A 12637-nucleotide genomic window follows, 5' to 3' on the forward strand; every position below is an offset into this window, starting at 1 on the left:
CAGGTTGTATTATGCAGCTATGTAATTTCAGGAAGTCATTACAGTCATACTATCCTTCCAGGCTAATCAAAAATATACTATTTAGAAGCCTTTGCCAACTATTTTCCTCACGTTCCAGATCGGGCTTTAAATACTTCACACATTCCCCAGATTTTATTACATCTAAAGTACTACCAGAGAGTAACAACTTTGGCTTGAGAGTTACCAAAAGGTTTACTCTTTTATGCATCAAAATACTTTCTGACAACTATTTAAATCAGAGACACGTCAGCTTTTTTCCTAATAATTCAGGGCTGTGGAGACTCTGATCAGAAGTTATGGCTATACCTAACCTAACAGTGTATTACAGAGAGCTTATTGGAAGCATGTGTAGAAGCAGTACTATATTCCTAGAAATAGTAAACAAGTGACAGAATTGCACTTTGTATCATCTAAAATAATTTCTTAAATTCCCACTAGAAAATATAAAGAAGACATTCAAAGATATTGAAAAATACACTTTCTTACAAATACTGTCATTGGTGGTATTTATACTTGCTGGTATTACAAATCTCTCTCAAAGATGCTTCTGCCCTCCCCATTTCCTTCTCTGCTCCTTTCTCCCCAAATGAAAGATAAGTAAGAGAACTTTAGCTGCACTGCACATTTACCACAGTCATTCTCAGCCTACAGGCATGAATTTCCCAAGGGGTATGACAAGCCAGGAGACAGATCTCATGATTTAAGGAAATCCAACAGCATTGTAAAACACTTTATTTCTAACAACATCTGGGAACAATTTAAAAGAAAGAGCCAGAAACCTGATGGTTTGGGAGAGGAATAAGCACATGACAATTTCAACCCAGACATTAAAACATTCCCCTCTAACAGTTACACATTGTAAACACACTGCTTCGATATCTGAAGTAACTTTGGGGACTGGATGTTTTAAACAACAGAACAAGACACTTTAAACTCCCAAACACAGCCTTTATAAACTTTGTTCAGTTTACATGTGATGGATCAGAATTCAAAGGATGCTTTATTTTTAACATGATAAATTTTTGTATGAAACACTACATAAATATACCCTCACATAATCTTTTGTGACGAAAAAACACTTGATCTGCCTTATGCTCTGATTACACGCACAAGTGTCAAAACACATAAGCCAAACTACCCTAAGGAATTTGTTACACCTCTCATACGTATAGGATCACAGAAGACCTATAAGGTTTCTGTGGAAAAAGAAACCTAATTTCAGGACAGGACAAGCTAAGTCTACATATACAACAGAAACTCCATGCAGGTTCTTAAGTATTTTACAAAGTGTACAGTTTAACTATACACATGTTATCACTTCATTAGAACCTCACATGCAAGGAGTACACCTATTTGAATTTTTTTAAGAATACACTATTTAACTATATTGGCATGAAATCTTATCAGTTAGGGTGGTGAACTCCATGGGTGCTTAATAACTTACTTGTAACATCACTTGCTTTTCATCCAGTATTAACTGTATACAATACGACCTTTACATACTTACTCTCTCTATACATTCTTTTTTACCCTACTTCAATTATTTTCATATTCTCCTCAGCCAAGGATATATTGTTTGTATAGCCTAACAACTAACTTGCCATTTTAACACTCTCAATTTTTCAGTAAGAAAGGAGCTAGGAGAAAATTAATAAAACATTAATAAAAACACACAAATTTTGTAGAAATTGAGAGAGAGCAATCAAGGGAATTTGAAAAGTCTTCCAGATTAACAAAACCCAATGTCCCTGAAAAACCTCCAGGTTCCCAAAACACAGTGTTGAAAAGAAACAAATTTCTCAAAGCACCAGAAGATCAAGACGGACTATTAAACCAAAAAGCCAAAGAGTAAAGAATCAAATTTCAATTTACACCATGTCACACAGCCTCATTTGGAAACTTCCAAATTTCAATTGTAATGAAAGACTGCAGGCAAGAACCTCTTCTAATATAAGTCAATGCTTCAAACACCCAAGAGAAGTAAACTAACAAGACAACTTATTCCAACATTTCAGACTTTCGATTCCACTTTTACCAGGAAAGAAAGTACTACTCTCAAACAGCTGTACATTACTGGTAGTAAATTAGAGTAGGTGAGAACAACTCACTAGAGCTACCACCTGGATGTGTCCTCTGCCTTCCCAAGAACCATGGCACCTTCAGTAGCAATTTCTACACCACAAAATGTGATCTACATGGAAGGTATTTTCTATTCCGTTATCCCCTATTTTTCACTAATAAATTAAAAGTGGTAATGCTATTTTGTCTGTGACTCAATACTCGTGTTACACATTCACAGAAAAACTGATTTTATGAAAAGCCAAACATGGCTACATGTACTTGCAGCTATAAAAAATACCCAAACCCCTAAATCCAACATCACAGTCCCATTAACAGCTTGTGAAACCACAACCTCATTTGAATCAACTACCACCAAAAGCAAGAATCCTACCTTCTCCCTGACCTTAGCAACTTGTTCATATTCTGTCCTTTGTAACTGTATAAAGTTACAAGTACCTATGCAATCACAATGCTTTGGTACAAACCTGAGTAAAAAGATGCAGCTTGCTGTTGTGTCAGCTCAGCTTTATCCTGGTTAAGTTCACAAGAGAGGTTTGTGAATTGGCTACCTAAACATCTGTTGCACAAGTATTACAGTGACAGAAAAAAGGAATGCAACTTGATTCGCTTGTGAAAACATGGCCCAAAGCTCTAGGAAATGGGAAAGGTATTTTCATGCTGGTATTAGTGCATGTTTTCAGAGATGGTGCAGGTGATTGCATTTCTCTTTGTACAACTCCTCAATTAAGATGCAAACTTAAGTGTTCTGCTACAAATGAAAACTAGGTGATTTTCAGTTAGTGAAAGATATCAAAACATATCAAGTAAGTATACTAGAGCTTCCTTACACTGTTGCATACTTACTACAGAGAACAAACTAATTTTCACTGCACTTCCTTTCTTTCCATTTTCAGCTTTCCTTACTTTTTCCACATATATTAAAGTGGCAGAAAGAGCATTACAAAAAACCCCAAAGGCACAAAGAAAAAGAACTGGAATCAGCTGTTCTGAGAATAAATATGAAAGCCATTTCAAACAGAGTCAATTTATAGAAGTTACTGTTATCAGATATCTCTAGTGTTAACAGACAGCTTTCATTGTAAGAAGCTATTTTCTGTCACTATGGACATGTTCCCCATACCACTTCTGAAAAGACAAATTCAGATGCCAGTTCTAAACTTTTGAACATGGTCAGACTTCAGTCTTACTTGACTGCTATAATGTTAAACACATTTTTTTTTCCTGTTTACTGCTGCTATCACTACTAAGTATTATTGAATACAAAGGTTGTCTAAAAACATTATCATAGCAAACACAAGATTAAAACACATCCAATTCACAAACAACCCATTTTTCTCATATCACTGCATCTTTGTCTCATCTACTAGCAATCTACTAATGATTACCCTATGCAAGGGTAGCTCAAAACTCCAATTCTAACATTTTAAGTGAAACAGACCGTAACATGGGCATTTGCCTGTATGAATAAATCAATTTTTTATCCTACCACTCCCTTCTTTTTAAGTAGCCAAAATTACAAGTGAAGGCAAAAAATTTCAGAGAGAAAAAAACCGATAGCAACAGGCTTCTGAAATAAGTTTAGACTAAATTTTACAAGTCGAAAAATTTATCATCTGACAACTTGCTAGAATCTAACTTTTCAATCCCATTTTCATTATACAGTATACAGTTGAAACAAAAAGTCGCAGCATATCTACAGTATCTCCTTGTTTCCACCATGAAGAAATTCTCAGTTATTACTAGCAAAAAGGGTTCAGAGTTCTGTAATTTTGGAAGAGAAGGCTACTCCTCAGAATCTGAGTTAAAAAACCAAAGTGCTTCAAGAGTATTTACACAATGCTACTTTGTGCTCTCTCCCCCTTCTCCATCAGTTCCTCTCTATCAGATTTTAGCTACTGCCCTTCCCCCATACTACTATATTCCTGCATGTTAAGTTTCAGCAATCAGGAAAAAGGAGGACTTAGTGATACTTTACTGTTTGCAAAACTTAGAAAGTACTAGGACAGTGTTTCTTAGCATCTTCTACCCATCCCAAACAAAACCAACTAAATACACACCACCAATTCTCTCAAGTGCACTGCAAAGGCTGCAGCCCTGACTTTGGGGTGAAGAAGGCCATCTCCACATCTTTAAACATTACAAAACTGTGTTTATAGGAATGACTTTTTCCCTCCTGGCTATAACTAGGGCTGTCCACACTTGGCAGCTGAAACTTGGTTTTTGGCCAGTGTCCAAAACACTGTCAGGAAGGTCAAAAATGTCCCAAATGCTGTGTACCAAATAATGCATCCAAGAAGAAATGGCTGGTTCTTTTCTCCTGTTAGATAGAACACCTCAGCCATTGTGAAACATGCAATGCAGATACACAAAATGAGTCACTCAATTGTTCAGGCCCCATTTACTGCACAGCTACCCATCCCTTCCAGGAGATCCATTAGACTGAAGTGGCAGACACTGAAATACAATAGGAGACATCAGCCTCAATGTGCACCCAAAGTTCACCTAAGTTATTCCCTACACCTATGTGACATATATTCCTTGTATCATGTTTTATACCCCTCCAAAGATTCTTTTAATTACTCCAGAGGAAAGATACATTATATACTTCATGCATTCAACGGCTGAAAAAGGCTCTATCACACCAAGTGCCAAATCAGTTATCAAGATTAAAGCATTGTAATTGTAAAGAGAGCACAAGAGAGCAATTCACAGTACAGTTATTAGATGCTGATGCTCAAAAATATATAACCAGAGAGTAACTAAGGACCTGATGTAATAAGAACAGAGCAGCTGTAATGTACTTTTTTAAAAAGAAAAAGCAAACATTTTATATGATATGACAATTTTTTGAAGCCACACATAAAGGAATCTATAAAATGTATAAATTTCTTCAAGGAACTAAAATGTTTTAAAAACTGATGAACTGTGTAAATACTATCAGCTCTCTTCTCAGCTCCTCAGCTCCCTTCTATTCAAGTATACTTTACACAAACTGCTTATATATAACACAAGTTCACAAATTAGCATCAGACAGAGAGCTAAGGCTCACTCTTTTTTGCATTTTGCAAAATGTAATGTAAGGGTGAACTGTGTGCAGTGACATTTCCCTGCCTCCATGAATTCTAGGTAAGCAAAACAAGACATTACAGACCAAATCAAGTATGATTTATTTCATATGTACTTACAAGATGACTGGGTTGTGACATGTTCTAATGCTTTCAGAAGTTAAAGCACACTGCTGTTCTGACAGATTTGAGCTAGGAAGCGTGTTCCCACTGCATATTTTGAGTCACACAAATCCCCACATTTACTCTATGTAAACCAAGTTTTCAAGTTGTATTTGTCATTTTTTCCACCTCCATTTTAAGTTTTATGTTTTGTATCGGTTTCTGGTGTTAATTTCTGGTGACTCAACATGTAAATAGAATTAAGACTGAACATCAGATGAACAAAAATGTTTTAAATCAAATCAAGTGTACAGTACAAATAAATGGTAACAGTTTCAAATGTATCCCTCATTTGTAGATAACTCAGATTATAAAACTGTTAATAAAACATTATAAGGAAGCAGTCCTTATACTTTTTACTTGCCTTGACCACATGCAGTCCCCAAAGCTAAAAAGCCCTCCTTTAATTGAAAGACAATACCCAGACTACAGTAGTTAACTTCTCTTACTCTTTTATGAATGGGTTTAAAAACATAACTACCACGTTCACTTTTCTGTTTAAGAGAACAACCTGCCAGACAACAGTTAATATAACTTTCAAATTTGTATTGACATGACTAATGATGATAAAATAAAGCTGATTTTCCAAACAGAAGAGTCATATGTCACAATCCATTTCTCCAAGTATAATTGAGTATATCACAAACATGTTTTGCAGGTGATTAGCATATACACTGTAAATGAAAAATCTCAGAAAGCAATGAGTAAAAAAATTATTCTGCATAAGGTGATTTCTCACATGTAAATCCCTGCCCACATCCAATGACTATCCAGTCACAATAAAAGCAGTGTTGGAAGAGTAATGCTAATGCAAGTCCTTGGATTCAAAACTGACTCCCTACACATTCCCACGGCACCCCATGAAAAAGATGACAGGCAAGGGAAGGCCAGATGATTCATCCCAGTTGTTCACATACACTTGATAGGCAAAGCGTTCCTCAACTTTAACACATCAGTCCATCAAAAGCAATGAATAGTCACCAGAGAACATAAGGACAAACATGTCCTTTTGTTTCACATATCCTTCCACAAAACATAAATGAAGCTGGCACACTGTATACCTCAATTAGACAGAAATCCCATTTTCCATTCTTACTAGTATCTTGAGATAATTACAGAAGCTCCAGAATATAATCCAGTTATTCCTCCCATATTTAACAGCTTTCTTCAGGATACCATCATCCTTATTTATCTGCGCTACTTCCACACACAGATTGTTTTCTTTTAAAAACCAGCCAGCAAGTCCATTTTACATGGCAAAGAGCACAACTTTTTGATACTTCTGAGCCTTTCCTTGTATTTAGTTTAACCACTGCCTCCAATACTTATCTTGCCTTCTTTTTTATATTCATAATATAACTTCTACAATCAACAGAAAGAAGGAGTTATGTCATCTGAAGCATCTCTCTTTCATTGTCTGGCTAGTATCTTAAAATTTGGTTCCAAAACTGCACTATCCACTTAGGACATATTTCATAACACTGAAATTCTCCTAGACTGAAGTTGCTCACAGTAAAGGCTGAAAGGGATACTGAATCCATTTACTTCTCCTGAAGTGAGAAATGTCAGAATTTAAGATCCAAGTAATACATGGTCTACCTGAAACTACTTCTTTGCTAGACATGACTACGGGCAATTTATGATTTTATTTTTTTTGCCCCAAAGCTGTGTATGTGGAGTAGTCTGCTGCTGAAAGACATGGAACATCCTCAGGTATTCCTCCAAACTACTAAATACATTGCTAAGTTTTAATGAGTAAACACTTTGTCCTCCCAGGCAACAGAAAAATAATCATGTCAGTTCATATTTCTATTGTGATTAGCTCCCACAGAAGTACTTTAATAACTACACTTTACTCACGATTTAGAGAATGATTTTAAGCTTGTCTCCAATACTGCAAGAACATCTGGAGCCAGATGGGTCCAAAATCTATGTAACTGACTTCTTATAGCTCTTCCTAGAAGCAAGCTTACCCAGAAACATTATATAGGTACATCTGACAGAACAGCTGCTGTATCTACAGGCTGGCTGTATTACGTAAGAACTAGTCCAAATCCAGCAGGACCAATACTGAATCTGAGCAACTGGGCCTTACTAGACAAAGCTGGGCTTAGCAAGCAGTTAACACAGATCAGCTTCAGGTGAAAAGGCAGGTACGTAGCACAAGCTACAACGTCCCTGAACACACGTGAAGAGTTAACTGTATGCACTACAAAACCTGTGTTTCTACCACTGAAATAGAATTGCTCTCATGCATTCTTTGAGGTTCTCTTGTCCCATATATCTTTGCATAAACATTATTTCTCACTCTGCTACTACGTAGTACTGATCTAATTCCTGTGACAGATTTGAATAAAAAAAGCAAAATGAACAGTAAATTAACAGCTATTTGGAAGCCCATTGCTTGTTATAAAAATATGATAAATTCTTAACTGAACTTCAGAAATAAAAAGTACAGCAAAGCAAACACCTTCTTTTGTGTCTACCTAACAAATTCTAGCTCCCATTTTTTGTGTCCAATTACAGATAGTCACTTCTTTTTTAACTTCAGTGAGAACTGTTTTGAAAAATGGAGGGGGAGAGACAGAAAAAAGCATGACTTCTACAGTTCCCATGCAACAATATGAGAGTGTTGTTTCGGAAAAAATATGCAAAATCAAGTTTTAAAACAAGAGGCTGACACCACTACATTAATCGAGAAGCACTGTTTACAGTTCAGTGCCTAGAAAAGTCTTTTGTGTAGAGCCTCCAATTTACCCCTAGAGATTTTTGTTTATAAAGCATATACGGCTGACAAGATATCAGCTCACAATGACCAGCTAAAATATTCCAACATGCAATTACTGATGCTCAAAGTAGTTAATTTTGTATCAGCACTCTGCCCCCTTATTTAAGTGTAAATCCTACCTTCACACCAACTGCAACATCAGTGACAATGCTGTAAAAAAAGAAAAAAACAAGAACAGAAGTCAATCAATTTATCCTCACAAACCCAACTTTTCAGTGTATTCAAATGACAAAACAGTGAGGAAACAAACAGGCAACAACCACCCTGAGCAATAAACTATGTTCAAATAACATGCAGGACTGAAATACAAAAGAAACTTTAAAAAGCCACTGGGCTCCCATAGCTTATAGGCCTTTCCAAAGAGTACAAAGTTTCAAGTAAATGTTACTCCAGTGCAGCGCTGCAAGGAAATTATTTAGGAAACTCGGGTTTCTGGACTACGTGAGATTATAGGGTGAGAACAGAGTAATTTAAAAGTAAGTACAGAACTTCTCACACACCTCTATTAACTAAACAGCTAGTTCAGCAACATAGGCTGACCTACTCTTTGAACAGCACAGAGCAATGGAACCGGTTTTGTTTTTTTGTTAATTAGCTTGGAAAAAAAAACCCAACGCATTGGCAGCTACACCTATACGAAATTTAAAGAGGTACACCTATGCAAAATGCTGCAACAGGTATGTCTAGGTAAATCTTTTTCTTAGAGGTTGTGACATCATCACTCACTGTGTATACCACAATCCTAGAAGAAACCTTAGTCCACACAAACACACACACAAAAAAACCCCCAGCAATATGAGAGAGCATTCCACAATGTAGTACTCATTACTGACAAGAGTTCTCAGACAGGATTTGTAACTCCTACCATTATAATCACAACCATAAAAAGCCTTTGGAACTCTCACAGTTGAAAGGTTATATGCTTAAAGCATACCAAAGAGATGGTTTTTCTGTTTGAAGCAAAGTAAACAACCGAATAAGAGATTTGGAAGCTGAAGGTTGCTGTATTTACACTGATGAAGGCTACAGCCAGCAGCCCCATTTTCCAGGTCCAACAAAAAGCAGGCCTGCGTGCAGTGCCTGCCCATCCCAGCCCTCGCTGTCCCACACGGCCGACTCCTTCCAACCTTCCCTTCTTTGGTTTTTACAGCCAGTCCACTGCATATACAAAGGCATCTTTCCACCTGGGGAGGGGGGAAAGCCGAAGGGCTTATTAGGCAGTTCTGAAAACAAAAGATCTCGACATCTGGCTCCTGCTGGCATCGCTCCTCCCCTCCAGCCAGCCCCAAAACAAACCCGAGCCCTGCAGCGCGCCCCTCCTCACCCCCGGCCGGGGGAGAGATGCCAAAGGCGAGGGGGAAGGAGGGAGGGAGAGGCTCTGGGGGGGACGGATGAGGGTAGATGGCGTTGCTTCTCTACATCGAGACGCGGCGTCTCGGGCACTAGACCTAAGTAGGGGGCGGCCCAAAGCCCTCGGCGATTTGAACGGGAGACCCTACAGAAGGGCCCACGTTACGGAGAGACTGAGCCCCCTCCTGCCCCGCTCCCAGCTTGTGCGGGGCCTCACGCTTCAGCTGTCCCGCGGCGGGAAGCTCACCGCTCCCCACACCCTCGGAGCAGCCCGCCGACAGCGAGCGAGCGCCCGGCACCGGGACAGGTCCCACCACCGACGGGCAGCAGAAGCGCGGCGGTGCGCTCGCTCCCAGCGCCCCGGTGCCCACTCACCCGTCCATCGCCGAGCAGGACAGAGCGCGGGCAGCGGGACAGGAGCCGCGCACGGGGAAGCTGAGAGAAAATGGCGGCCTGGCCTGCACGGAAACCGCCGAGCGTTGCCGAGTGCCGGGCTCCGCTCCGCGTCCCCCTCCGCTACCGCGCAGGCGCCGGCGCCGGCCAAACGCGCATGCGCCGTGCGCGCCGGTGAAGGTTTTGCCCTCAGGTGCCCGGCCTGGGCCCGCTCGTGAGGCGGCGCGAGCCTGCGCCGCGGGGTGCGGGGGACAGGGGCGGCGGCGGCGGGGCCCGCTCCCGGCCCGCCTCTCCTGCCCCAGCGCCGCTGCGGGAGTGCGCGGGGTGCGGGCAGCGGCAGCGCCCACACAGCTGGCGGCGGCGGAGGGCACAGCGGCAGCGGGGGCTTTCCTTGCCGCCCCGCCCGGGCCGCCGTTGAGGCGCCGGACCCCACTTGTTGAAGGGGCAGAGTTTCCGCGCTTGGAGCCAGCTCTTCCCAGCGCCGGGAACCCGGCCTTTCTCCTCAGGGAAAACGTTCAGAGAGGCCCGGGCACCGCTGCGCACCCCGCCCCGCCGAGGTCCGGCCCCGACAGGGAGCCCTGTCTCCATCGGTCGCTGCCCTCGGCTACGCAGTCGCTTCCCAGAAAACAACCTGTATTACACAGTTCATTATGTAACTGATCACTAACACTTTATAAAAAATAATGAGGGACGTACAAAGGAACTGCTGCAGTGGATTGGGTTTTTTCTTCACAGAAATCAGTGTGTCCGTGGTTCTCTGTAAACTTACCACATCAGGGTACAAAATACGTGGCTATTAAGAAACACATTTTCTCTTTTTTTTTGCCAGATCTCAGTATTTCATCACATATCTTAAAATGTTCGATACAGATTTTCTAGAAGACTCAGCTGTGCATGAGAAAATCCTGAATTGCATTCAAACAAAAAGTCACTATGAAAGAAAATTTGAAAACGTGATCCAAATGTTCCTGTAAGATCCAAAACCCAGAAAAATGTTTTAAAGTATTCAAAGTATCTTCTGTGATTTCAATATTTTGATCTAGCAATACTGGTTTCAAACATATGTTCAGAGAAGATAGCCCATTACTTGATTGCACCTTAACTTTTCAGGTTAGTGTAAATTCCTCGGAGTCTGATATCAAAACTACTGCAATGAAGCCTGATAAAGAATTTAGGAGCTGAAAAACTATGCATACATCCATAACTAGAAAATTTTCAGCATGCTTTAATATTCCAGTATCCTTCTCCTCTAACTGACCCCACAAATAGTTCAGTAACTGGATTAACAATTAGGAGTGTGTACAAATTCTCCTTCTACTCTGCAACTTTTTGTTCTGTTCTGGAAAGGCCACTCTGATTCTCTGGAGCAGTTTACTGATAATGCTTCTCCTAAATGCCATCCATTATCATTTGGATATCTGCAGCTACTTCCTTTTTCAGAAATTGTCTTCAGCACCCATCACTGACCACTAGACTAAATTACTTATTACTCACTTTCTTAGAAAATCTCTCTTAAATTTGCTTAGATTGTATATAAAACTCATCATGCCAAATGCTTTAAGGTTTTGCCTTCCACATTGTTTTGTTTGGGTTCTTTTTGAAGTCTGTGGTTGTGGCATTCTTTACTGATTACATGTGATAAAGTACCATGGTCAAAAGTAACATTGAAGACATCAGAGACGTAGGTGTGCATATAAAAATCTCCATAAATCCAGGGCATTTTTATATATTTACTCTATATATATATAATTCCTGTAGATTCTGGCATACTTAGCAGGCTTTGCACCATTGGAGGTTGAGTTTATAGTTGGTTTCTCTCATTTTCCATTGCTTTCAATCCTGTTTGTTGCCACATTGTACTGGGGATTTTTTTGTCTTTTTTCCCCCTTATAAATCTAAATACATCTTATGCAGTTTTGTATTGGTAGAAGTACTAATCCCTCTACTTCTTAGCAATTAGTAGAAAATCTGATTTCCATCTGATTTCTCTCACTGCCTGACTTGCTTACCTTCTTTGCCTTTATAGTAATGCCATATTCAAACCTGTTTTTCTCTTTCTTTTCTTTTGTCTCCTTCATTCATGACACTTACCAAAATCTATCTGATTAAGTAAGCTAATACTCATTCAGTTTATTGTCTGAGTTAAATGCTCTTGATATAAAGGAGGGTGAGGAGCACCTGTTGAGTATTTATAGCAGAAAAGACACTGGAACTGAGTTTGCAAATCTGATTGAAATAATGGATGTGACTTTATAGAGCAAAACTCTGGTCCCCCCCAAACCATCAATAAAAGTGATAATCAATCAGGATTTTACCTAGAGCATTTAATTATAGAAGGGATAAAAAAGATCCGAGCGCTCAGTGTGTTTCTAATAAAATGCCATGGCACCTTCTTGATCAGTTGTTCACGCAGTGTAGTATTCCACTTTCCTCTTCATATAACTTTGCCTTTTTACACTACTAGATAATTTTTAGTACACTTTTTGGATGCCTTGTGAAAAGTCTGCCATATTTGGAACGTCATGACAGCATCGTTTGTTTATCTGGTCATCTGTTTTCTGTGTTGCTAGATTACCTCTTTGCTTTGTCTTTCTCATGTTTCAGAAGGTCAGAAAAAAAAATTGTTGCCAAAAAACACCCTCTTGTCCTTAGGACCTGTCAACTTTCTGCTGAAGTCCTGCATCAGATGTTTCAGAAGGCAGCTGAAATGTCCAGTAATAGACAACCATTAAGTAAAACACCTCGAGCAAAGCCCTCCGCATTAAGTTGTTACATT

General features: G+C 39.7%; 1 protein-coding gene across 9 annotated transcripts in view; it reads right to left on the reverse strand.

Annotated features, from left to right (window-relative positions):
- The window catches only part of PTBP2 (polypyrimidine tract binding protein 2), a 46818-nt gene extending 36820 nt beyond the window's left edge, over window positions 1-9998 (reverse strand). For 6 of the 9 annotated variants that reach the window (XM_048312605.1, XM_048312598.1, XM_048312604.1 and 3 more), the window contains exons 1-2: window positions 9844-9998; window positions 8238-8268 (exon numbers count right to left, since the gene is read on the reverse strand). Coding sequence is in view for 8 of the 9 variants with exons in the window: in XM_048312598.1 (XP_048168555.1) it covers window positions 8238-8268; window positions 9844-9851 (39 nt within the window). In the remaining variant the exon portion in view is untranslated. The remainder of the gene's footprint in view (window positions 1-8237; window positions 8269-9843) is intronic. The other 3 variants (XM_048312603.1, XM_048312601.1, XM_048312600.1) reach the window with 1 other exon arrangement.
- Window positions 9999-12637: the final 2639 nt, after the last annotated feature.

The sequence above is a fragment of the Corvus hawaiiensis genome, chromosome 9 (genome assembly GCF_020740725.1).
Source record: "Corvus hawaiiensis isolate bCorHaw1 chromosome 9, bCorHaw1.pri.cur, whole genome shotgun sequence".
Classification (NCBI taxonomy): domain Eukaryota; kingdom Metazoa; phylum Chordata; class Aves; order Passeriformes; family Corvidae; genus Corvus; species Corvus hawaiiensis.